The sequence below is a fragment of the Sarcophilus harrisii genome, chromosome 1 (genome assembly GCF_902635505.1).
Source record: "Sarcophilus harrisii chromosome 1, mSarHar1.11, whole genome shotgun sequence".
Taxonomy (NCBI): Eukaryota; Metazoa; Chordata; class Mammalia; order Dasyuromorphia; family Dasyuridae; genus Sarcophilus; species Sarcophilus harrisii.
The window spans coordinates 708776372-708800752 of NC_045426.1; the positions used below are offsets into that span (position 1 = coordinate 708776372).

At 48.4% G+C, this 24381-nt stretch overlaps 1 protein-coding gene across 4 annotated transcripts in view; it reads left to right on the plus strand.

Moving 5' to 3' along the window:
* Positions 1-7063: 7063 nt before the first annotated feature.
* Positions 7064-24381, plus strand: part of DEPDC5 (DEP domain containing 5, GATOR1 subcomplex subunit) — a 70549-nt gene continuing 53231 nt past the window's right edge. For all 4 annotated transcript variants that reach the window (XM_031948953.1, XM_031948950.1, XM_031948952.1 and 1 more), the window contains exons 1-6: positions 7064-7207; positions 10396-10511; positions 12978-13065; positions 14422-14468; positions 20317-20402; positions 22311-22394. In XM_031948953.1, coding sequence (XP_031804813.1) covers positions 10454-10511; positions 12978-13065; positions 14422-14468; positions 20317-20402; positions 22311-22394 — 363 coding nt within the window. In that variant the 5' untranslated portion in view covers positions 7064-7207; positions 10396-10453. The remainder of the gene's footprint in view (positions 7208-10395; positions 10512-12977; positions 13066-14421; positions 14469-20316; positions 20403-22310; positions 22395-24381) is intronic.

Sequence of the window (24381 nt, forward strand, 5' to 3'; positions counted from 1 at the left end):
GTTGGCAGGAGACATGATTTCTGTTCAGACCTCCTGACTTAGGATTTATCCGAGCATTAGTCAGAGTCCTATAGTCTTTCTGAGTTGTTTTTCTCTATTATGTTTTTGTATTTGTATAAACTGTTCTCCTAATGCTATTCACTTTACTCTGCATCAGCTCATGGAGGGCTCTCTGATTTCCTCATTTCTTTAGGCATAATAATATTCTATTACATTCACATACCAGAATTTGTTTTGCTATTGTTCCAAAAGATGCATATTCCGTGAGTTTCCAAGGTTTTTTTTTAATCTACCATGAAAAGAACTGCTATAAATAATTTTTTGCACACATATCCTTTTCCTTTGGATTCTTGAGGTCATAGACCCTGTCTTGATGCAGTTGGCTCAAATGGTACACCACAATTCAGTAAGGGCATAGTTTCTAACTGCTTTCCGGAATGGCTAAACAAATCCATAGTTCCACCAACAGTGAACTAGTTTTGATTATTTTCTTGAAGTTCCTCTGACATCGGTTATGTCCTCTTTACCCATCTGGTATGATAGAAACTCAGAGTTGCTTTAATTTGCATTTCTCTAATTATTAAGGAGTTGGACCAATTTTTTTCTTATGGTTATTGATAGCTTGCCTTTTGTACTTTTCCAACTGCACGTTCACGTCTTAACTCTTTGTCTCTACTGGGGCATGGTTCCTCTTGCCCAATAAATTTGAATTGCTTCCTTATATATCTTAGAAATGAGACTTTTATCAGAGAAACTTAGTGCAAAGTATTTCTCCCTCACCCCAATTACTTGTTTCCTTTCTAATTTTAACTCAAAATTGGTTTGTGGGAAACCTTTTCAATTCTTTATAATCTAAATTGTATCGACACTTTTCTTTCTGACCATTCAGTTTTTTTGCATTTATACTGATTTTTTTCTTCTTCATCGTTTAGTCATTTTTCAGTTGTATCTGATTCTACGTGACCTTTTGGGAGGCTTTCTTAGCAAAGATGCTGACATAAGTGGTTTGCCATTTCCTTCTCCAGCTCATTTTACAGATGAAGAAACAGAGGCAAACAGGATTAAATGACTTGTCTAGAATTACATAGCTAATGTTTGAAGTCAGATTTGAATTCAGCAAGATGAGTCTTCCTGATTCCAGATCTAGTGCTCTATCCATTATGGCACCACCTAGTGGATCTTATCCATTATTACCAGTTCTTATTTCCGTCTTGTGTGTGTATAACCATTATGTGTATGTTTATATATTTATCAACATATTTTAAGAATCTAAAATAATGTATTCAAATTGGTCTCTTCGTATAAATTTGATTTTTCCTTCTCTTTGGAAGAAATTTCCATTTATGTCTTCAGAATTTCATTGTTTGTTTTCTTCATTGGATGTTTTCATAACATCCTATCATACCTTCCCATCATCTGTGGAAGCATTTCCTGTGGAGAAGGAGCCAGCCGTCTCCACAGGCTGATGGTCACAGAGCAGCCAAGCCTGCCGACTTGAAATATCAAGGCACCTGGAGGGACATACAGGAGGCAGTTTTTTGCCAAGGCAGGTCAACCCGCAACTCCCTTGATCCTCATCTCCCTATATACCCTGATAGAGACTGCCCAGGAAACTGAGCCCAAGGGACTCGGAAATAGCCTTGCTTCCATCCCGGTGTCCTTGGCCATCATCCTGGGGAAATGTGGCCCAGAATTGCTTCCACAGGGGTTGTAGTCACAGCTACAAAAGACCCAGGACAGAAAATACTTGTCCCCCAAATCCTGGCATTTTCAAACAGTTCAATAACAAGATGATTTAATCAGTGGACATCATCATAATAATATTTATATAGTGCTTCCCTGGAAGAGATATGCTAAACTTTTCACAGTGATTATTTCATTGTGTCAAGCCTCTTCTCTTTAGTGAGCCAGGAAAGAGTTAAATGCCCATTCTTGCTTCCTACGGGTTTTTACCTTGAGTTTCTTCCTGGTATAATTCCACAAGCCTGAGTTCTGATAACAAGGTTCAGGCTCCTTCCTTACAGGAGTTTCTAAAGTCATAACACACTGCTCTTCTGTTTCCTCAAAAGTTCCCAAACTCTATAAATCCCTTCAATCTATGCTCTTCTCATTTCTATATGAGAAATATTTCTCTTTATATATATTTCTCACAATTTCGCTATATTAAACATATTTTTTTCTCTCCCCCTCTCATGCAAAGCTTTTCTAGTCAGTCAGAGGTATAGGAGAGAAAAAAATTCTCTCTCCTTGCACTATCCTTATCTTGAGGAGCTCAAAATTAGCTCCTAAATTATCTTACCATGATCAAAGACCAATACACTCTGAGTCCTTCGGAAACATACTCTGAATGAATTCCAATTTTAATAATTCACAGTGATATTTATCCTAGTCAGCAATACAGAGGTTGAATTCTTCTCTCTCTTATGGCAGAGAAGTCTTGCTAAGTTTTAACACAGAACTCAGAATGCAAAACAGACATATACATACAGAGGAGTCTATTTTCAGCTTTTACATACAGATTTTTTTTGGGGGGTGTGTGAGGTAATGGGGGGTTAAGTGACTTGCCCAAGGTCACACAGCTGGGAAGTGTTAAGTGTCTGAAGTCAGATTTGAACTCATATCCTCCTGACTTCAGGACTGATGCTCTATTCACTGTAACACCTAGTTACCCCTTACATATAGAGTGAAGCCTAATATACTCAAGTAATCTTGGGAGTGTCCTCCCAATTTTCTTCCTTTTATATATTTTGCTTCATTACCAATTTCAGAAAGAAGAAAAGGGAGTGGGGGAATTCATTTTTACTACCCTGAGGTCTCTTTGGATTTTTCTCTCTTTCAGGGGAAAGTCCCACATCCAAAGCCACCAGAAGTTCTGGTGTGGCATCTGTTTTCAGATTTGAGTTGGGGGGACTCCCAAGAAAGGAGTCAAAAATTCCATACAAGTTTCATCTATTTTCCTATTATTTCCCATTTTTCCAAATCAAGACTTCCCTGAAGTGGGAAGCATTTTTCTACATACATCGTGAATTCCTTTAATTGATCAGTAATTATAAGCAACCCCCTATCTTTTACTTCCTTTTTTTTTGTTTTTTTGTTTTTTTTTTTGTTTTTTATTTAATAGCCTTTTATTTACATGATATATACATGGGTAATTTTACAGCATTAACAATTGCCAAACCTCTTGTTCCAATTTTTCACCTCTTACCCCCCCCACCCCCTCCCCTAGATGGCAGGATGACCAGTAGATGTTAAATATATTAAAATATAAATTAGATACACAATAAGTATACCCAACCAAAACGTTATTTTGCTGTACAAAGAGAATCAGACTCTGAAATATTGTACAATTAGCTTGTGAAGGAAATCAAAAATGCAGGTGTGCATAAATATAGGGATTGGGAATTCAATGTAATGGTTTTTAGTCATCTCCCAGAGTTCTTTTTCTGGGCATAGCTAGTTCAGTTCATTACTGTTCCATTGGAAATGTTTTGGTTGATCTCGTTGCTGAGGATGGTACTTCCTTTTTTTAAATCCACTTTTAGATATACCTGTCTGCTTTTCTGTTGATTGATATTGTCCCATTTTGCTAAACTAAATAAAGTAAAACTAAAATTTACCCAAGAGTTTAAATAAAACTATAGCTCCTCTTCTATCTCCAATAACCACTGGGCTTGTTCATTTTGTGCTTTCCTGTTGTTTCTCTTACCTCTTGTTGCTTCAGAGTCTTGAATGATTAGAGGTACCTTGTCCTCCTCAATGTTTCTCTGCTTCACTGTAGGCCTGTGTTCATCCCTGTTTGGGCGCCACTTGAGACCATTTCAAGGGCCTTGTCGGGAAGAAGGCATGAGTAGGACAGAAGACTTTGATTAATGAATTTTGAAGTTCGTTTATTGATCTGAGAGCCAGAGTTTATATACTCTTTATGTTAATGTTGCAATAACACCATGTGTTAAGTTACATAATGTATATTCCATTGTTACATTATAGCTAGACATTAATATTAAATAGTAACTAGCAATAACAACCTGTGTACCACAACATAATCATAACTTGTCTGGTTTGTGATGTCTTGCAAAGTTCAGTGAATTTCTCTCAAACACGGTTTCCTGATGCTTACATGTTCACATAGGTAACTTCCAGATTTATTGCATCTTTGTGCTAATAGCACTTCTTCTCTAATAGATCAACACGGCCTATTCTCAACGTAGGTTGTGGGAGAGCGGTGAGCCTACTGCACATCATTCCAGAGCTGCACAGAGAGTATATTAACTGTTACATAGCTTTTTAGAAGATCTGCTTATTGGGAACCCTCTACAGATGTGCTATTATTACTCCCCCTTTACAAATGAGGAAATTGAGACAAGTAGAAGTTGAGTGATTTGCCCAGCTAGTAAGTATTTGTGGCTGGATTTGAACTCAAGTCTTCCTGTTTCTCCCATTAGGATGTGAATTTCTAGAGAGAAGAGGTTCTTACATTTCTATTTGGATTGCCAGTTCTTTGCACACAGTAGGCACTTAATAAATGCTTCATTCATTTATTCATTCAATCCCATAAATAGTTTCTTTGAGAGAAATTTCATCTATGGGATCCTACCTATTATTCTTCTGAAACTTCTGAAATCTGCTCTCCTAAAATCTAAGGAGAATGTGAGGCTCTGCTTGGATTTCCTCTTTTCACAAAAGCCCTAGGATGGAGTAATCCCTTATCTCCCATCTTCCTATAATTTCCAGTTCCTTCCTATTAGTGACTATCAAAATCAAAACTCTTAGACCTTTTGAAGTAAGAACCACTCTTAAAATATATCTGCCTGGGTTTCTACTGGGCCTTTATCCCAAAGAGATCTTAAAGGAGGAAAAGGGCCCCACAGGTACAAAAATGTCTGTGGCAGCCCTCTTTGTAGTGGCTAGAAACTGGAAAATGAGTGGATGCCCATCAGTTGGGGAATGGTTGGATAAGTTATGCTATATGAATATTATGGAATATTAGAGTTCTGTAAGAAATGAGGGGCAGCTAGGTAGTGCAGTGGATAGAACACTAGCCCTGAAGTCAGGAGGACCTGAGTTCAAATCTGACCTCAGATACTTAACACTTCCTGGCTGTGTGACCCTGGGCAAGTCACTTAACCCCAATTGCCTCAGCCAAAAAAAAAAAAAAATCTAACTGTAAGAAATGACCAGCAGGATGATTTCAGAGAGGCTTGGAGAGACCTACATGAACTGATGCTGAGTAAAAAGATCAGAACCAGGAGATCATTGTACATGGCAACATCAATATTATATGATGATCAATTCTGATGGAAGTGATACTTTCGAACGAATTGATTCAGGCCAATTCTAATGATCCTGTGAAGAGAGCCATCAGCATCCAAAGAGAGGACTATGGGAACTGCATGTGGATCGCAACATAGCATTTCCACTCTTTTTGTTCTTGTTCTTTTGCATTTTGTTTTCTTACTCATTTTTTTTCCTTTTTGATCTGATTTTTCTTGTGCAGCAAGAAAATTGTATAAATATGTTTACATATATTGGATTTAACGTATATTTTAACAGGTATAACATATGTTAGATTACTTGCCATTTAGGGAAGGGGGTGGGGGCAAAGAGGGGAAATCTGGAACACAAGGTTTTGCAAGAGTCAGTGTTGAAAAATTATCCATGCAAATGTTTTGAAAATAAAAAGCTTTAATAAAAAAATACATCTGCTTTTGGCAGAGAGACACAGAGATAAAGAGATATTGAGAGAGACATATTTGGAGAGAGAGACACAAAGAGAGATAGGGAGACAGAGAGATATTGAGAAACACAAAGAGACAGAGAGAGCACCAGGAGATATCTGGATAAAATTGAAGTCCTCCCTCCATCAGTGCTTTGCCATGCCTCATTCCCAGGCTTTCCAACTGTCTCTCAAACACCTCCTTTCTTCTTTCTTTCTGCCTGGTGGTCTGCAAGTCTAGTCTGATGACAAGAATCACTTGTTTCTCACACCCCGCAGGCCTCCATCTTTGCCCAGAGGCTCTGCCGGGATTTCCCCTTGTGCTCCTTGTATTTCCTCACAAGGGCACGTCTTGGTATTGGCTCCCCTCGCTCCCCAGCGCGGCCCTCGGAGTCATCTCCCATCTGTCTTTATCCAGCCGCTTCTCTCGGTGCCTTTGCCTGCAGGACCTCTGCTTCATCTTGCCCAGTGGTTCTCGAACTTCTGCCCTCAGTATCTTCATGCTGTTAAAAAACAATCGAGGATCTGGTGCAAGAGGTTTGTTCACATGGGTTCTGTTTATAGCTATTTTACTGCATTAGAAATGAAAAATAACTGAATTTGCAGACCCTCCGAAAGGGTTTCGGAGACCCCGACAGTTCTTTGGACCACGCTGGTCTTGCCGCTTGCCCAGACCTGGTGAATCTGCAGAGAGCCCTGAGCGCGCCCGTTTCAGCTCGGGCCCTTTCTCCCGTCCCCGAGAACCGGTGAGGGTCAAGCTCCTTTTCTTCTTTGCAGCCATTGGCGTGGGACCCCCGCCGGAGGGGGCAGCGCCCCTCCCCCTCCTTTTTAAAAACTGCTGCTATGACCAGACTTCCGGGACGGGAGGCAGAGGGCTTCCCCCGTCTCTGGCCGCTTCCCCTCGGGCCCCCCCCCCCCAGTCCCTGGCCGCTTCCCCCTCAGGCCCCCGGCCGCTTCCCCTCAGGCCCCCGGCCGCTTCCCCTCAGGCCCCCGTCCCCGGCCGCTTCCCCTCGGCTCCCCGTCCCTGGCCGCTTCCCCCTCCCACGGGGTCGCGGAGCTTGACAGAAATGACTCAACGCCGCCGCCGCCGCCGCAATAGCGAAGGTGCCAGAGCCCAGGTCTCGGCCCGGAGAACCGGAGCGTGAAGGAACCAGAGGCGTGGACAGGTCCGGGGGCGGGGCCCCCCGGCGCGCATGCCCGGCCCCCGCCAATGGCCGGCTTGGCGGGAAACAGAGGCGGGGCCGCGTCCCGGCGCCTCGCCCCGCCCTCCGTCCCCCCGGCGGCGAGCCCCGGATGAGGAAGTGAGGCCGCAGCCTGGTGCCGGCGGCTGGGCGGGGGCGGGGCCGCGCCGGAGGGGCGGGGCCTGGGCGCGGGCGCGAGCGCGGGCGCGAGCGCGAGCGCGGCCCCTGCCCCCGGTGCCGGCTCTGGGCGCCCGGGTCCTGGGTCCGGGCGGGCGCGTCCAGGCCGGGAGCGGACGGACGGGCGGACGAGCGGGTGAGTGCGGCTGCGAACCCCTCCGGCCCTCCCCCGGCCCCGAGCTCCTGGGGAAACTGAGGCCCCGCCCGTCCCTTGTCCGGGGCCGCCCCGGGGGGGGGCGGGGACCCGGCGCGCCATGACAGGCGCCGAGGCCCGGAAACACCACGTGACCTCCCGCCCGGCGGCGCAGGGACTTGAACCCAGCACCTGGGAAGTCGGAGGGGGGAGGAGCGCACACAGCAGGCGCTGCATCAGTGCTTGGCAGGAGGAGGGGGAGGACGCGGGGCTCCAGAGCTGGAGGGGGGCGGGGATGGAGAACCTGGAAGCGAGGTCGCGGCTGGGGAGCCTCGGGGTCATGGGGGGTGTGGGGGGTGGTCTGAGCCCGGTTTCCTCCCTCTGCCCCGCCCCCATCTTCCCCCCTTTCCTCCCCCTCCACGGCCCCTCCAGCTCCTGAAGGAGCCGAGCCAAAGGGGCACCTTGTCAGGTCCGCACACCCAAAGGCCGGGGCCCCCCCGGGGCTCCCGAGCCAGGGGGCCCCCCCCCAGGGGCCTCCGGGGCAGAGGTGGCCCCGCCCCCAGGGGGCTCCCGGCCTCCGGGAAGGTCTGCAAACATTTGTGGTCCGAGGAGACCGGGATAAGTTGGAGAGTACCTTGAGGGGAAGGTGCCTGTGAGCACGAATTAAGCACCTGCTGTATGCGGGACTGTGCTGAGTGCTGGGCCCAAGGAGCCGGGCGGCCCTCAGGGAGCTCTCTGCCACAGCGGGCGGGGAGGGGAGGGGCCTTCCCTCAGGGAAGCGGGGTCCCTTAGGGCCGGGCTCGCCCGCTGGGGCCGGGAGTGGGGAGACCCCGAGAGCTCTCCCAGCATGCCGCGGGCTCCCGCCTCCCTGCTGGCTGGAGGGAGCAGAAGGAGCCCCAGTTGAGGTAGGGGCTGACATCGCGACCTCCGCGGGGCTGCTTCCCGCCCGCGGGATCTCCAAGTCCCTTCGGGCTCTGAGCTTTCATGCACCCGGCCCCCTTCGAGGCGCCCTGCAGCTGTTGTGTGGGGCGTCCCGGGCCCATTGTTACACCGCGGCGAGCGAGGGCGGGGGGAGCCCTCCCGGAGCTGGGAGCAGGGCCTAGGCTTGGGGGGGCTTTCCTGGGCCCTGCTCCCCCTCCACGGTGAGGGACCCCCCAGAGGCTCTAGGGTCCTGCAGGACCTCTCCCCGGTACCTTCAGACCTCTATGCAGGAGAAGCATTCGTGTAAAATGAAGGGCCACCCTAGGTTCTGGTTGAGTTGTTTTCAGGCAGTGTTTGGGGTTTTCTTGGCTGGAGCAGTTGCCTTCTCCAGCTCATTTTACAGAGAAGGAAACTGAGGCACCAGACGGGGTGAAGTGGCTTCCCCAGGGCCACACGGCCCGTCAGTGTCCGAGGCCGGCTTTGAACTCAGGGCCTGCACTCTACAAACTCTGAGGTCCCTTCTCTGTCCCGCCCAGATGGATGAGAAGGGGACAGTGGGGACATTTCCTCCTAGCCTGGCTTTCTTTTCCTGTGCTTTTCCCCAGTTTTTCCCATTAGGCTGTGTTCCTTCCTCTGATTGCTGGAATGCGGGATAGGGGATGGCGGTAATAGAGACACCCAGGAAATCCGGATGAACGTCCGGCTTGGTTAAGGGGAGATCAGAAGCCTTTGGTTCAATCTCCCCCCACCCCCAGTGACACCTCCTGGGCACTGGAGTCCCTCTGAGCGTCCCTGGTCATTCTGACTGCATTACGCAGCAACGGCAGCTGGGCCTCGGGAACCAGACTTCCTCACGTATTTTTAGAAAACAGCGGTTTTTGGTCCGGCCTTGGTCCGAGTAGGGAATCCCCCGCCCCAGCGAGTTGGCAGCTGCCCCGGGGTTCCATCTGCAGGTGCTGTCTGGCCACGGCTGACTCGCAGTCGTGTGTTAGAATCAGGGCCTGAATCCGGGCCTTTCCGCCCCGAGCCCAGCCAGGGCCCCCAGGAGAATACAAGTGTGGATTTTGTTGTTGTCGCTTGTAGTTTGCCAGATACTGAACCTAAAATCTCATCTCTTCTCACCACTCGGCAGCTGAACTTGCAAAGTTATTATCTTATTTTCACAGGTGTGTGTGTGTGTGTATGTGTGCTTGCGTGCACACACATAGGGGGACGATGTCTAAGTGATCAGGTAGTGAAATGACTTGTTCCGGATTGTGCCTCCCATGGTCAGTATTGAGGCTCCCGGCCCCCTGACTCCAACTCAGAAGCTTGGATGGTTTTCTAAAATCCATTTTTATTTAGGGTACTTTCCTTCCCTATGGCGATAAATAGATGTGAAATCTGTTCCCTCTGAAAGAATCATTTTAAAGCAAGCTTACTGATTGTAGCATGGGAGCTGCTTGAAGTTAGAATCGGTTTAATTTTGTTTGTTTTTATAGCCCTGACTCCTGTCTTGGTTTGCATATAATAAACCCTTAATGAATGCTTAAAAAAATACATTTTTATTTTTTATGTCATTATAGTTGTCCCCTTCTTGCCCCCGAGAGACATCCTGTATAACAAATAATGATTTCCTAAAAGACTGAAGAAAAAGATGAGAAATCATAACTGATCAGTAAATCAAACAATCAGCACCTCCATGGTTCTCCTTGGATCTCTCACCTCCGCGAGGAGGAGGGCTGGGGGCGTCCTCTCCCCTCTCCCATTTTCTCATGATTTTCTGAGTTTTTGGCGCGCCGTTGTCTTCCCTTGTACGCTGTTGTTGCTGTACGTGTCGTTTTCTCGGCTCTGCTGACTTGTCCATGTCAGTTGTGGCGGCTCTTCGGGTGCTTCTCTGTATTTGTGACACGGCCGTTTCTGATAGCGCACAATGTTCCAGTTCATTCACGGGCCACCATTTGATTAGCCACTCTCTGGGCGATGGGCTACCCATCATTCCCGGTTCTGGGCTGCTGCTGACCTGTCGGCGTGAGGTTTTTCCCCATCAGACCCTTCCTACCCTAGATGTTGGCTCATGCCATCCTGGGTCCCCCTCCCTCGCCAGCAGCCTCTGGGTAAATTGGCAGCCAGTTGCCAGGATGAGTTTGCCAGACTAAGCCTCTCGCTCCCTTTGGGTGGGTTGAGTCGAATGTCCCCCTCCCCCCATCCCATTCCCTCTGGCCCAGCAGCTTTGTGGGTGAGCGAAGGCCGCCTGAGCCTGCAGATATTTCTTTGTTTTTCGATGGCAGGGAGCCACGATGATTTCTCTGCACCCAGCTCGGAGCAGTTGAGGGAGCGCCGGCCAAGATGAGGACAAACAAGCTCTACAAACTGGTCATCCACAAGAAGGGGTTCGGGGGCAGCGGTGAGCATTGCTTGGCACAGGGGAAGGGGTGCGGGGGAGGGCCCGATGGGAGGGCAGCCTCTGAGGCTGGCACCCCGGGACCCCAGAACATTGTTGAGGGCTTTGGAGGGGACCCACTGAAATCTGCCCCAGCTGACTTCTGAGGTCTCTGTGAATTGGCCAACGCCCCCAGGGGCCCCTGCGGGAGGACTGGGGTTTTCCTGATTGGGAGGGCTGGGGTTTCCCGATGCTTGGCCTGATTCTAGCCTGACTAGAACTTCTTGGTGGGGGAGCTTTGTAGCCCTGCTCTCGCTGGGCCTTTGATCAGCCCTGTGTGGGAGGTGCTGTGAGGGTTTCTGAGCTGGGCCCTGAGAGGTTAAGTCATTGGCCTGGAGGCTCCGGCCTCCCTCGGATGCCCTGGTGCTAGGACCTCTGCCTTCCCTGGCTCCGCCTTCTCCCCCCTGCAGTTTCCTTGGGGTCTAAACTTTGTAACTCACCTACAGATGCCCCAGGTGCATTTTCCCCTCTTTTGCACCTCTGAACCCTCCCAAGGCATCTTGGGGGTTACTGGCTAGATTTCTTTCTTAAGGACCAGACCTTAAACCCAAACTGATTGGATTCTCCTTGATCACCTGGAGGTCCCAGACCGAGTCCCATTTGGTCTTTGTTTGGGTCCTGATTGACTCAGACTGAACGTAAATAACGGTCATTTCTGCCTTGGCTAGAAACCCTGAGGGTCTCCCCTCCTCGAGTCATTCATTCATTCATTCATCTAGATTTTTTGGATTAGGTGCAAGAGGAGAGAGATTCTTTGCCCCTGTGGCTCCCCAGCCTTAAGCACTGAATGGTTGTCGCCTCAGTCACACTGTTGAGGGGCGAGATGCCCTAACAGCCATGGGGGTCCCGGGCCGGTGTCCCCGGAGGCAGGTTTTGCGAAAGACTCCACAGTCCCAGTTTCAAGTGAGGTTTTTGGCAAAAATGGGTTTATTTCACTGAGGGTCTCTTTCCCTTAGTGGGTGCTTCCTGATCAGGAAGATGGCAAAGGTTTGGGTACAGGGTCTTGTTTATATTTAGCCTTCTACGGTTTGGGGCTGGGGAGCGATTAGGGGCTGACTTCCAAATCAATAAGGCTGGTGATTGTTTCCTGGACCAGTTGGACGTGGGAACCAAAGAATTTTCCAGAGATTCCGGTGCTTGGGGATCATTTTTAGGAATTTTCCCCAGGCCCAGTGGCCCGCTGCTCTCCCAGGGATCAGGGAGACACGGAGCCCTATTAAATCAGCACTGAGCCCAAGCCTGTGCACGGCCATTGCATCTGGGCCATCTCCAGGCTCCTGATCTGTGTCTGGCCCCTGGACCCCGATAGCTCGGGAGGGGGAAGGGCGGCTGCTGCCCTTGCCCCTGAAATCCAATTCCCTTGCCTGTTTTGGTCCTTTTCCAGAACTGCAGGCAAACGACCTCCCCTGGGGTGGGACCACTGCAGCGTTACAGCTGCCTCCTGGGGGTCTTCCTGCCGCCGCCTCTCCTGGCTCGAGCTGTCTGCACTCAGCACTGTGGCGGCCCCCTGTAGCTGCCCCCATTACCCCATGGAGCTCTTCTTTGACTTGTAGAGCCCCTGGTAACCCCTCCCCCCCCCGGCTTTTCAGTCTCACAGCCCAGTCCAGCCAGTCCAAGGGCTTCAGTGGTGGCCGGGGGACAAGACCGGTCTCTGGCTGCCCCCGGGCCTGGAGTGCTCTCCCTCCACTCTGAGAGAAGCCTCTGCCAGACCTTCCCCCGAGACCCCCCAACCAAGGCCTTAGTCGTCCACACTGGTCTCCTCCCCCCTTTTCCCTCCTCTCTCTAGACCGTGAGGGCTGCCTTTGGCTCTTCTCTATAGCCCCAGAGCTTAGCTTGATGGCTGGCACATAGTAGGTGCTTAGTGCTCTATGACTTACCCCCGCACAGCGCCTGGTGCTTAGGAAATAGTCATTGGAGTGGCTTGGGCAGGGCCGGCCTCTGGGTCTCACTGGGCCAGGATCGGGCTGGTCTTTCCCCTTGCTTGCTCTTTGGGTTCCTTCTGTCCGATGAGAGGCCCCTCCCCGATCTGGGATCAGTTTGCTCAGAGTCTGTTGGGGGCAATCCCCGTGGGGAGACTGTAAGCCCCACAAATCTGCTGCATGACTGTGGCCCCTGGTGTGGGCCAAACCTCCTGCTCTGTGGCAGGGTCCCCGGCTCTGCCCTTAAGGAGCTGTGGGCCCTCAGACAAAGCCCCAAGATGCCATATGGGATTGATATTGCTCGTGGGGCGTTTGGGGTCCCTGGGAGAGGTGGTTGGGGTCAGGAGGTCAGAGCTTGCGGCCTAGTGTTCCCATTTACTCCTGGCATCTTTGAGCCTCAGTTTCCTTGCCTGTAAAAGGAGGCCCCTTCCCAGGGCTAGGGGAGGGCTGTCCTTGGAGCCTTCCTGTGAGGGCACTTGGGGTTTCACGCACTGTTTGCCTGTCTTTGCAGATGATGAGCTTGTGGTGAATCCCAAAGTGTTCCCCCAGATCAAGCTGGGGGACATTGTGGAGATCGCACACCCCAACGACGAGTACAGGTGAGGGCACTCTCTTCCCTGGGCTCGGGCGGCAGGGAAGCCCCGTGTACCCACGCGAGGTCTGAGGAGGCGCCGGCTTTGGGAGGGGTGCCGTGGCTGCCGAGAGGTCTTGTGAAATGGGGTCGTTAATGTCCAGAGATGGCCGGGAGTCTCCGGGAAGCCCTTGGGCACTGGACGGTGGAGAATTGGGGCTGGTGCTTGGACTCTAGAGATCTGGAGACCTCAGCGGGAGCCATCTTTGGACACTGGCTGCCCGAATGATGCCAAGCCTCCATTTCCTCACCTGTGAAATGGGAGCAGTGATGCACTCCTTCTAATTTAAGTCCTTGAGGGGGAAGGAGGGAGGGAAGGAGAGAAGGGAGAGAAAAGGAAGGAGGGAGGAGAAGAAGGAAGGAAGGAAGCAAGGGAGGGAAGAAGGAAAGAAGGAGGGATGGGGAGGAGGGAAAGAAGGAAGGAGGAAGAGAGGGAGGGAAGGAAAGAAGGAGGGAAGAGAAGAAGGAAGGGAGGGAGGGAGGAAAGAAGGAAAGAGGAAGAAAGGGAGGGAGGGAGGGAAGGAAGGAAGCAAGGAAGGAATGGGCAATATAGTAACTTATGGAGTGTCTTTAGGAGCTGGGACACAGATACAAAAACAAGAAGTTCCCTGCCCTCGAGGAGCTTACTTTTCCCCAGGGAAAGAAGGAACATCTAGGGGAGGGGCACCGATGAGGGAAGTCACCAGCATGGTGGCTGGAGTCCCAGGATCACGGTGCCGCCTCCTTGCCAGGAATGACTGTAATAATTCAATTCCTGTTCCTTGGGGTGTGGGGGAACTGTGGGAAAGGGGGGGCCATGAGGATGGCCAGAGTGAGTCAGTGAGTGGGGGGGGGAGGGGGAGGGCTTGGACATGTCTGGAGCTCAGCTGGAGCATAGTGGGGATTGATGGGTGCAGCAGCCTCCCGAGAAGATGCTTAATCACGAAAAAAGTGCCAAGGCTTGCCCTGCAGCCTTGGAGTTGCGCCCTGTCTGGGCAACCCTGACATTGAATCCCAGCTCCCTGGGTGAGCCCTCAGTTACAGATCAGCTGCAGTCTTGGGGTGCTTTCCTCCACTTATGGCTCATCTTTGAAACTGACTCTGTAACTCATGAGGAAGAATATGTTGGGATCAGGAGCTTGTGATTTGGGGGAGCCTGGGGCTCTATCATAGAAGTGACTAGCCCAGAGACATGCAGCCCAGGGGCGAGCTGCCCATTCACAACAATGACCTCTGCCCTGGGGCCGGTGCCTCCCCAGCTCCCATGTGTGTGGGATCCTTAGGCCGGGAGGGCCAGAGGCTCTGGCATGAAATGTCTGAGTTCTTCTGTCCCTTTCCTTTCCAGCCCCCTGCTTTTGCAGGTGAAGTCGCTTAAAGAAGACCTGCAGAAAGGTAAGTAGCCACTCCCCTGTCCTCAGAGCCTTGTGTATTTGGGTGGGTTTGGTGGGATGTCCATGGGCCCAGAGGGTCGGCCGGGTCCTGCATTTCTGGTCCAAATTAGCTGGGAGCTGAGCGAAACGAAGCACGATAGTGCCCGGCCACTGCTCCTTTTGGGGGTCCTGAAGCTTCTGTAAAAGTACATAGACTAAAGCCAAAGTACCGGGGACTGGGCAAATTTGAGAGAAAAACTTGAAAAATGGGAGCGATTCAGAGTCTAGAAGGGCTGCCTCGGATAAACAATCAGAACGTCTATTATTCTGGGCCAGAATCTGTGCTGGAGATACAAACGCAAGCCCAGAGAAGGCTCGGGAAGCCTGCGTGCCCATGGGGGCTGGTGCTGTTGGGGGGCTTCTTGGGGGAGGCCTGATTCAGGCAGAGTCCAGACTGGTTGAGCCTAAAGTTCCTGTGGATCCGAGGAAATACAAGGATACGCTTACTTCCTCTAAATGGGAGCTTTGGGAGGAACAGGTTTCACAGAAGTTGGTTCTCAGGTTCCGTCTTTAATGACACGGAAAGGGACTTGAGGCACAGCTAGAAAGGAACGATGCATACAGAGAACTCACACAGCGCAGGCCCTCACGCCGAGGTCAGAACAAGCAGTCTGAAGACATTTTCAGGGTCTCCCTGCAAAGCTTTGGAGTCATTTCTGTGACATGGGAGACACTGGCCTAGAACCTCCCAATGTGGAGCGCCTGTCTCAAAGAAGGTGTGTGCTCTACCAGGGAAGCAGAATGGTAGGAGCTCAAAGGAAATGGGAGAGGAGCAAATGTTTATTTGGGCTGTTTATAGCTGATCTGTGGTAACCCTGAGCTTTCATTGGTCTCCTCGACCACACTGGACTTTGACTCCAACACGGTGACGTCATTTTGGTCCTTTCTGAGAACAAGGGACAACAACCACCCCAAGAGTGCCGCTCCCGATATTTTCCTGCGTGGTGAACCTTCGTCTCTGCCATTGACCTTGCAGAATCTGCTCAGACACGGGCTTGCCAAGTCCAATAGAATGGGCAGTTTTGTCATTTTTCTTGCGTAATTCCAAACCAGTTCACTGCTTCCCCAACAGTTTGGGCAAGCCTGTCTTCCCACAACCTCTTTGCTATCGATCGTTCCCATTTTCTGGCATCTTTGTCGATGCTTGTGGTTTGCTGTAAAAATCTCCAGTGGTTGTAATTTACATTTGTCGTACTCTTTGGTCTTGTCAAATCGGTCATTTTGGTAATGTTGATGTAGTGTAAATTGTTCTTAATGATAATGGCTGATTTGCACTCAGAGAGAGGCCTATGGGAACTGTGGACACAACATAGCATTTCCACTCTTTTTGTTGTCGTTTTCTTGCTTTTTGTTTTCTTTCTCCTATTTTTCTTTTTTGGTCTGATTTTGTGCAGCAAGAGAACTGTGGAAATATATATAACATGTTTAACATATATTGGATTACTTGCTATCTAGGGGAAGAGGTGGGAGCAAGGGAGGGAAAAAGTTGGAACACAAGGTTTTGCGAGGGAGAATGTTAAAAATTATCCATGCATGTGTTTTGAAAATAAAAAAGCTTTAATTTAAAAAAAAATAATAATGGCTAGCCTTTATGTAGAGCTTTAAAATGTGCACATCTCTACAAATTTTATCTCATTTAGTTCTCACAGTGACCTTGGGAGTGGGAGGGGTGTGATAGTCCTTATTTTATAGGTGAGGAAATGGAGGCAAGCCAAGTTAGGAAGTGTCTGAGGCCATTTGAACAAGGCTCTAGTGCTCACTTGACTCTGCCTCAGTTCATATACATCTTCCTGGGTTTCTCCGAGGCTGTCTCTTCATTTCTGAGCACAATAGTGTTAGTCTTTGTAGTCTTTATTGACCATCCAGTCCTTCTAGCTACTCTCTTGTCCCAGGGTCCGGTGGGCCCTCTTGGTTTCTCCTAGCTTTCTGACCACTCACTCCTCAGTTTGCTTGTCTGGCTTTTCACTTTCCCACTCATCAGCTTTGGGTATATCTGGGCCCTCTCTCATCCTTGGTAATCTTCCTTGCGTACCTGGATTCGCTTGTCATCTTGGTGAAGAACACGGATCCAGCCTTCATCTTTTTCCTAAGTTCTAGTCATGAGCTACTGACTGGATAGCCCATGAGCATCTCAGGAGCGCCTCCAAAACAATTCATTTTGTCCCTCACAAAACGACCCCTCTTCCGTTCAGTTAATGAATCAGCAAGCATTTATTACATGTTTGCATTGGCCTAGCCACTGTATTATAGGTCAGAGATACAGAGACAAAAGTGAAATGTGCCCTGCCCTCAGAGAGCTTACATTCGAATGGAGCTATACATACAGTATATATAAAAGGGGCTGCTAGATGGGAGTGCTGGGCTTGGAGTTGGGAAGACTTTCCTGAGTCAGATCCGGCTTTAGACACTAGTCATGTGTGTTCCTGACCAAGTCACTTTACTTTATTTTCCTCAGTTTCCTCATCTGTAAAATGGAGAATGCTATTTCAGCATCTTTGCCATGAAAATTCCAAACGAGGTCACTATGAACCAGACGAAACTGAATGACAACAAATGCACAAATTGTTTGGGGAGGAGATACTGGAGGTTCAGGGTAGGGGATGCACCAAAAGAATCAGCTGTTAAGTATTTTTTAATTGTATTTTATGTTTCCAAATATGTGCAAAGATAGTTTTCTTTTTATTATTGTTAAAGCTTTTTATTTTCAAAACGTGCATTTTCATCATTCACCTTTGCAAAACCTTGGGTTCCAAAATTTTCTCCTTCCTTCCCCATCCTTCCACCCCCTGGACAGCAAGCAATCCAATATAGGCCAATCATGCACAGTTCTTCTAAAAACATTTCCATATTCATCGCAAGAAAAAAATAGATCAAAAGGAAAAAACCACAAGAGAAAAAAAAGCAAACAAATAACAACAAAAACAACATAAGGTGGAACTACTATGCTTTGATCCACACTTAGTCTCCATAAGCACTTAAGAATTGAAAGAAACTAGGGATTCTGAGAGTAGAGAGGACATTCTCAGCCAGATTGTGACGGACCCTGCCAGCTTCTGGTGGAGCAGTAGAGGGGATACTTGTGAACTTGGAGTATGGAAGAGACAGGTTCAAGTCTAACCTCAGGCACTAACGAGCTGAGGGACTCAGCCAGGTCCCTTCCCTTCTCTTGCTTAGCTTGCTCACTTTTTCGCACAAGGGAATGGGACTCAGGGGCCTCTGTTGGCCCTTCTAGCTTGGCCCCCCAAATCTGAGTGTATCATTCTCAGCCCCTCATTCACACAATGTCAGATCTTGTCATCCTTCCCGACCTGTTGGTCCCACTTCTTTGTACTCCCACAGCAGTCGCCTGTGTTCTGGCCTTCTTGACCTCTCCCCTGGACTGTTGTAATCGTCCTTGCTGCTTCTGTCAGGTCTCTCCGGACTTCACCCCGTTGTCCCTGCCATTGCCACGGTACAGGTCTGAGCTGGCCACGCCCACTCGGGAAATTCCAGGGGCTCCCTTTTGTCTTGAGGCCCTGATACAAACTCTTCCACTTGCCATTTAAAGTTCTTTATAACTTGGCCCGTTGCTATGTCATCCCTCACTCCCTTACCCCAGATCTGTAATTGAACCCCATTAACCTGCTCGTTCCTCACATGGGACGCTCCAGCATTTAGGGAAGTGGCCCTCAGAGAGAAAGGACCAGCCAGCCATTGCCTCCCATGGTGGCACACTACCAAGTGTGATGAGCCAGCTAAGCCAGAACCGCAAAGCCCTGAAAGAGACAGACAGACGGGGGCCGGGCACCTCCCCCGTACTCTGCAGGATACTTGAGAGCAGGAATCCTTGGAATTGAAGGGCCTCAGACCGCTGGACCTGCTTCCAGCTGGACCAAACACATATCATTGGGAGGAACAATCCCCGTGGAAAAGGGGCCAGTATCTTGTCCACTATCGGCCCTAGTCGCTGACCAGCTTCTTGCAAGAATCTCCAGGATAGCAGTGCTCCTCAGAGCACTGGTCTTCCTGACAACAGGAACTGTCACTGACCGGCCCCTGCCTGGAGCTCCTAGGATAGCAGTGCTCCCCAGAGCATCGGTCCTCCCGACACCAGGAATAGTAACTGACCAGCCCTCTGTGCCTTTGTCCTGGCCATCCCCCTTGCTCGGGGTCTCTCTCCTTTGTTTTGGCTTTTGGAATCCCTGGCTTCCTGTAACATTCAGCACAGACTGGGTTTTTAGGGAACGGCAGCGATGTGATGCGGCAGTCATGGTAGCTGATTTGCTCTCAGGCTGCATGAAAAGGCTCCATCTCCAGGAGTCAGGAGGGGGCAGACCTGCTGTGCCCTGCCCTCTTCAGACTCCATCTGGAGAACTGGGCTCAGCTCTGGGAGCCTCACTGATCAGCAGGAGAGCATCGGGAGGACAGTGAGAGGATGCCGAAAGGCCCGGGATCACGTAGCATGAGCAGCCGGGGAAGAATGGGACTTGGTCTTTTTTTCCCGGGTCCCCTTTGCTGCATCCACTCCAGGTGCATCTTGGAAATGAGGACCTGTTTGTTTACGTACATGTGGCCTCCCCTGAGGAGACAGAAGCTCCTTGAGGATAGGCCCTTCTCCACACCTAGCAAAGAAACCGGCACTGAGTGAATTATAAATAAATATTGGTGATCGACTTTCGAGGGCATTTTAGCGTGGAGGAGGCAGGACTCCATGGTGACACCATTATTGTCGGGTAAAAGATTTTTTCTGTTATAGAGACTGGAACCAGGAGTAGTCAGAGTGGTGGATTCTGCCATTATGGCGGTTTCCTCACAATGAGAGCTATCCCACAGTGCAAGGAAGAGCCCCAGGAGCTGGGGGGGTTCCTCCTCCTCGGAGTCCCTCCAGCCGAGGCTATCCCCTTTGATTAGAAGGAGTCGGGGAGGTGGGAGGGGGTGGGTCTTTTCCAAATTTAAATATTAGAAGTGTGGTGGATAGATTGGTCCCGGGTAGCGGGTAAAGGAGATTGTGGAGGGGGGAGAGACACTTAATACTTCCTGTCTGTGTGACCCTGGGCAAGTCACTTAACCCCAATTGCCTCAGCAATAAATAAATAAACAAATAAATTATGTATCTATTTTAACCTTAATTTCTGTCAAACTACTCTCTAGTTTTCCAAGCATTTTTCGTCAGATGGCGAGTTCTTGTCCTAAAAGCTTAGGTTTTTGGGTTTCTCAAACTAGATTATTGTGGTCATTTACTATTGTGCATTGTGTACCTATTCTATTCCACTGCTCTGCCGCTCGCTCTCTTTCTTAGCCAGGACCATGTTGTTTCCCGGCCTCCACTTTCTGATTCAGTTAGAAACTTCTTGGCCACCTTCCTTCACACTTTTTCATTGATCCCAAAGGTCTCATTCTAAGGAGGGAGATAACCCGTAAACAACTATATACATGCAAGGTGTAATTTAAAAATGCTTCCTCTGTAAATCTTAGAGAGGAAGGCACTAATAGTGGGCTGGCAGGAAAGCCTCCTGCAGAAGGCGGAATTTAAACCAAGTATAGGAGACCAGAGAATCCGTGAGGCTGAGAAATGGGAGGGCATCTACTCTCAGGTCCCGATTTCTATTTTGGGAAGAATTAAAAAAATTTTTTTTGGGGGGAAGATTTTAAAAAACAATACACAAAAACCCCCCTCCTATCTTCTTTAGTTGTTACTTATTTATGAAAACCTGGATCTGTTGAAAGTTTTTTGATATTTATAAATCTAGCCAGGAGAGTAGTTTAGGCGCTTGACAGCTAAGCAGATTAATTCTGACCATTGTGGTCTCCCCCTGGCTTCCTTCTTCCAGAAACGATCAGCGTGGACCAGACGGTCACTCAGGTATTCCGGCTGAGGCCCTATCAGGACGTCTTTGTGAATGTCGTCGACCCCAAGGTATGTCTGGGTTAGGATCTGAGCTCTTTGTGGCAGTTTTAAGGTCCCTCTTGTCTTCCCCTCCCCCAGTATTAAGATCACAGCCCTGAAGGTGATTGTTTCCCTTTTGAGGCTGAGCATGTGTGAGTGAGTGTGGGTTGGCTGTGGGGATGAGCACTGCCTTGTCCAGAGGCTGCGGTTTGGGCTCCGGGATTACAGAGGAGGCAGTTGGGGCCCTGCGAGTGGCTGTGGCCTGTCCTTGGGCAGAACGAGTCCCTCCCTGGCTGACCCGGGCCCGGAGCCTCCCTTCTTGATTATTCAGCATCTCTAGCCCCTCATGTGTTACTCTGGAAGTGCTTCACGCACACATTACCCTTTTCTGAACATTCTAATGCTGTTCCCCGTTAAATTTAAATGCAGAAATAGAGCCCGTGTTCCAGTGTCATGTAATGGTCAGGCTGGGGCAGCCCTTGGTCCTGCCCTCTGGGTTGCGTTGGGAGCTGGATCCCGGGACCTGGAGAAGTAGCGTCTGAAGAAGGCGGGGGGGCCTTTCCCGCACAGTCCCCCTCAGCCGGTCAGCCTGCCGTGGGGACACTCAGTGAGGGGGCACGCCCATTTCATCTCGGGACAGCTTTATGAGGAGGTTGTTCTTGTTTCAAGCCCACACCTGCCCTGCAGATTCCTCCCATGGCTGGGCTCTGCCCCCGGGGCCAAACTGTCCCTGCAGGGCGCCGATTCTCTCTCCCAGTTGGTCCTCCAGACCCTTGAAGGCAGCGGCTTATCTTGTGTGCTCCTCCTTTCTCCGGTTCTTCCACCATGGTCTCTGTGCTAGGTTTGAACAGTGTCCGAGCACAGGCCAACCAGGGGCAGGGGACACTGAACCCCTCGGTTTCTTCTCCTGAGAATCTTGCCCAGTGCTGTAGCTTTTTTGTCTGTCCCTCATCCCTGCTTGCCTCAGTTTCCTCATCTGTCAAATGAGCGAGAGAAGGAAATGGCTAACCGCTTTAGTACCTGTGCCAAGAAAATCCCAAAGGTCTTAAAGAGAATTGAACGTGACTTAAACAACAGAACAATCACCAATCACATGGTTGCTTCAGACTGAGCTTGTGGTCCCCTAAAACTTCCTGATCTTTTTTCCACCTAGTTGCTCCTATTTAAAAAAGTTTTGATGGAATTATCCAGGTAGTAATTAAAAGGATTCTCTCTGTTTGTGTCCCTCCCCTTTCCTCTCCTCTGTTTTCTCCTATGTTCTATGGGCCATTTTTCTTTCTTCTCTTGATCCTCAAGATGATTCTCTTTGGCAGAGAACTCCCATTGTGTGGTTCAGCCTCCCCTCTCTGTGCTATGTGACAACGGTGTCTCGGCCTCCTCCCCCACATGGGGGGGGAAGTCCCTCTTCTTCTCCCCTTGTCCCCTGCACTAGCTACCAGTCCTCTGCGGGTGCCCTCTGTGCCAGCCTCCGTCCAGTCTGAGCCCTGCCAACACACGCTCCTGCAGGAGAGCATCCTCTGCTCTTGGCTGTCACTGCCAGCCTCTGCCCAGCTCCCCCTTCCCCGTGCTCTCCCTGTGTCTGCCCAGTTTTGTGGCATCTCCCATTCTTTGGCTTCATTCACTCCCAAGAGCATCTTTGGCCTCCTCCCTTCCTTTTCCATCCCATTGGGCCTCTAAAGTTGGCCTTCATGTGAGGCAGCTTTGATGTAAGCGTGGAGAGTGACTCTAGGAGCATTCTGGGCCCATTTACGTCTTGGACTTTCCTTGGCCTTAGGGGTGTTAGCAGCCCACTCCTGTGGCATCCCAAAGGCCATTGGAAGGTCCTGGTGGGCAGAGGCCCTCCATGGGGCATGTGGATGAGGGGAGGAGAAGCTCTTGAACTGGTATTGAGGACCTAGGATGGGAGTGAGACTGAAACATCTCTCTATCTCTTTTCAGGAGGTGACTCTTGACCTAGTGGAACTCACTTTTAAGGACCAGTACATTGGGCGTGGGGATATGTGGAGGCTGAAAAAGAGCTTGGTAAGATCTGGTGGCACAGGGTTTACTCTGCACACTCGGTCTTAGAAAGTTTTCTCGATGCTTTTTTATCAAGTGGGAATTTCCCAGAATCTCCCTCTCCCTGTACTTATCAAAAGGGCACGACAGTGAATCAGCATCAGAACCCGTAGACTTCTACCTCTCTGTCCCTTTTATTGTTTCTCTTCCTGGACCAAGGTTGAGTGCTGTCCGAGTTCAGGTGTGTATTTTTTCTTATTTTGTTTATATTGCCTCAGTTTAACATTTCCCACATCAATTTTTTCTGCTTAGAAAGACAGCCCCCTAGTTCAGGCTTCAGTCCCCTCTCACTTGGGCAATAGTCTTCTGATTGTCTCCTGGCCTCCCCTCAGCTGCCAGAGCCATTTTCCTAAAGCACAGGTATGGTCACCTCCTTCTCCTTCACCCACTTAGGCAGTTTCCTGTTGTCATTAAGATCAGATCCCTCCTTCCCCGATCGTGGGTGGAAAGATACTTTCCTTTCTTTTGCAGCCAGTTTTTGGTGTGACCTTTTATGTTTCTGTCCTATACCTGTCCTTGTTTGACTTCTCTTGGTTTAGAAGAGAAACATTCATGTTAAGGCCTCAACATAATATGTATTGCTAGAGGGAAAAATGCCTGTGCATTGTCGTTGATCTTTGTCCAGTTCTCTGAAGATTCAGTAGGCAAATTGCTTTTATTCTCCTGTTTTTGCAAACTTATTTTTAAACATGGCATGACCAGAATTCAAATCTATTTTTGAAAGTATTTTCCTATTTAACTACAATTTCTTTTTACATTCATTTTTTAAGCTTTTTATTTTCAAAACATATGCATGGATAATTTTTCAACATTGACCTTGCATAGTCTTGTAACATTCATTTAAAAAAAAAAACTTTTTGTGTTCTAAATATTTTCCTTCCCTCTACTCCTTTTTTCCGTACTAAGACTAGAACTATACTATCATATATATATAAATTTTTTTCTCTTTTTACTCTTCCTGGTTTAGGTATCAATTTCATAATTGTTAAATAAAAGGACTTTGGTAGAATCTCTTCTTTAAATGTTATACTGTATAATTTATGGAATATTGGAATTGGTTGATCTTTAAATGTTTGCTGGAATTTACTTGTAAATCCATCAGGTTCTGGTGCTTTTCTCTTAGGAAACTCATTTATGGCCTGTTCAATTCCTTTTTCTAAAATAGATTTATTTATTCTCTATTTAGATTTTCTATTTCCTCGTCTGCTAATATAGACAATTTATATTTTTCCATTTCACTTAAATTGTTAAATTTATTGGCATATCGTTGGGCAAAACGATTCCTTATAATTGCTTTAATTTTATCTTCGTTTGTGATATATTCACCCTTTTCATTTTTAATACTAGTGATTTGATTTTTTTCTCTCTTTTTTAAAAATCAGATTAGCTAAATGTTTAATTTTTTCATAAAATTAATAATTTGTTAATTCAGTGTTTTTTTTATCATAAGTTTTATTAATCTCATCTTTAGTTTTTAGGATTTTCAATTTAGTGTTTAAATGGGGATTTAAAATTTGTTCTTTTTCTAGTTTTTTTAGTTGCATACCCAATTCATTAGTCTGCTCTTTCTATATTTTATTGATGTAAGCATTAGCAATGAAAATTTTTCTCTAATGGGTTGCTTTTGTTATGTCCATAGGTTTTGATATTTTGTCTCATCACGGTCATTCTCTTTAATGAAATTATTGTTTCTATGATTTTTCTTTAACCCACTCATTCTTTAAGATTAGGCTGTTTAATCTCTAGTTAGTTTTTAATTTATGTTTCCTTGTTCCCTTATTACATAAAATTTTTATTGCATTATAATCTGAAAATGATACTTTTAGTATTTCTGCTTTTAATTATGAAATTTTTATTACTATATATGGCCCATCTTTGTAAAGGTACCATGAGATAGTGAGAAAAAATTGTATTCCTTTCTGTTTCCATTCAGATCTTTATAGATATCTGT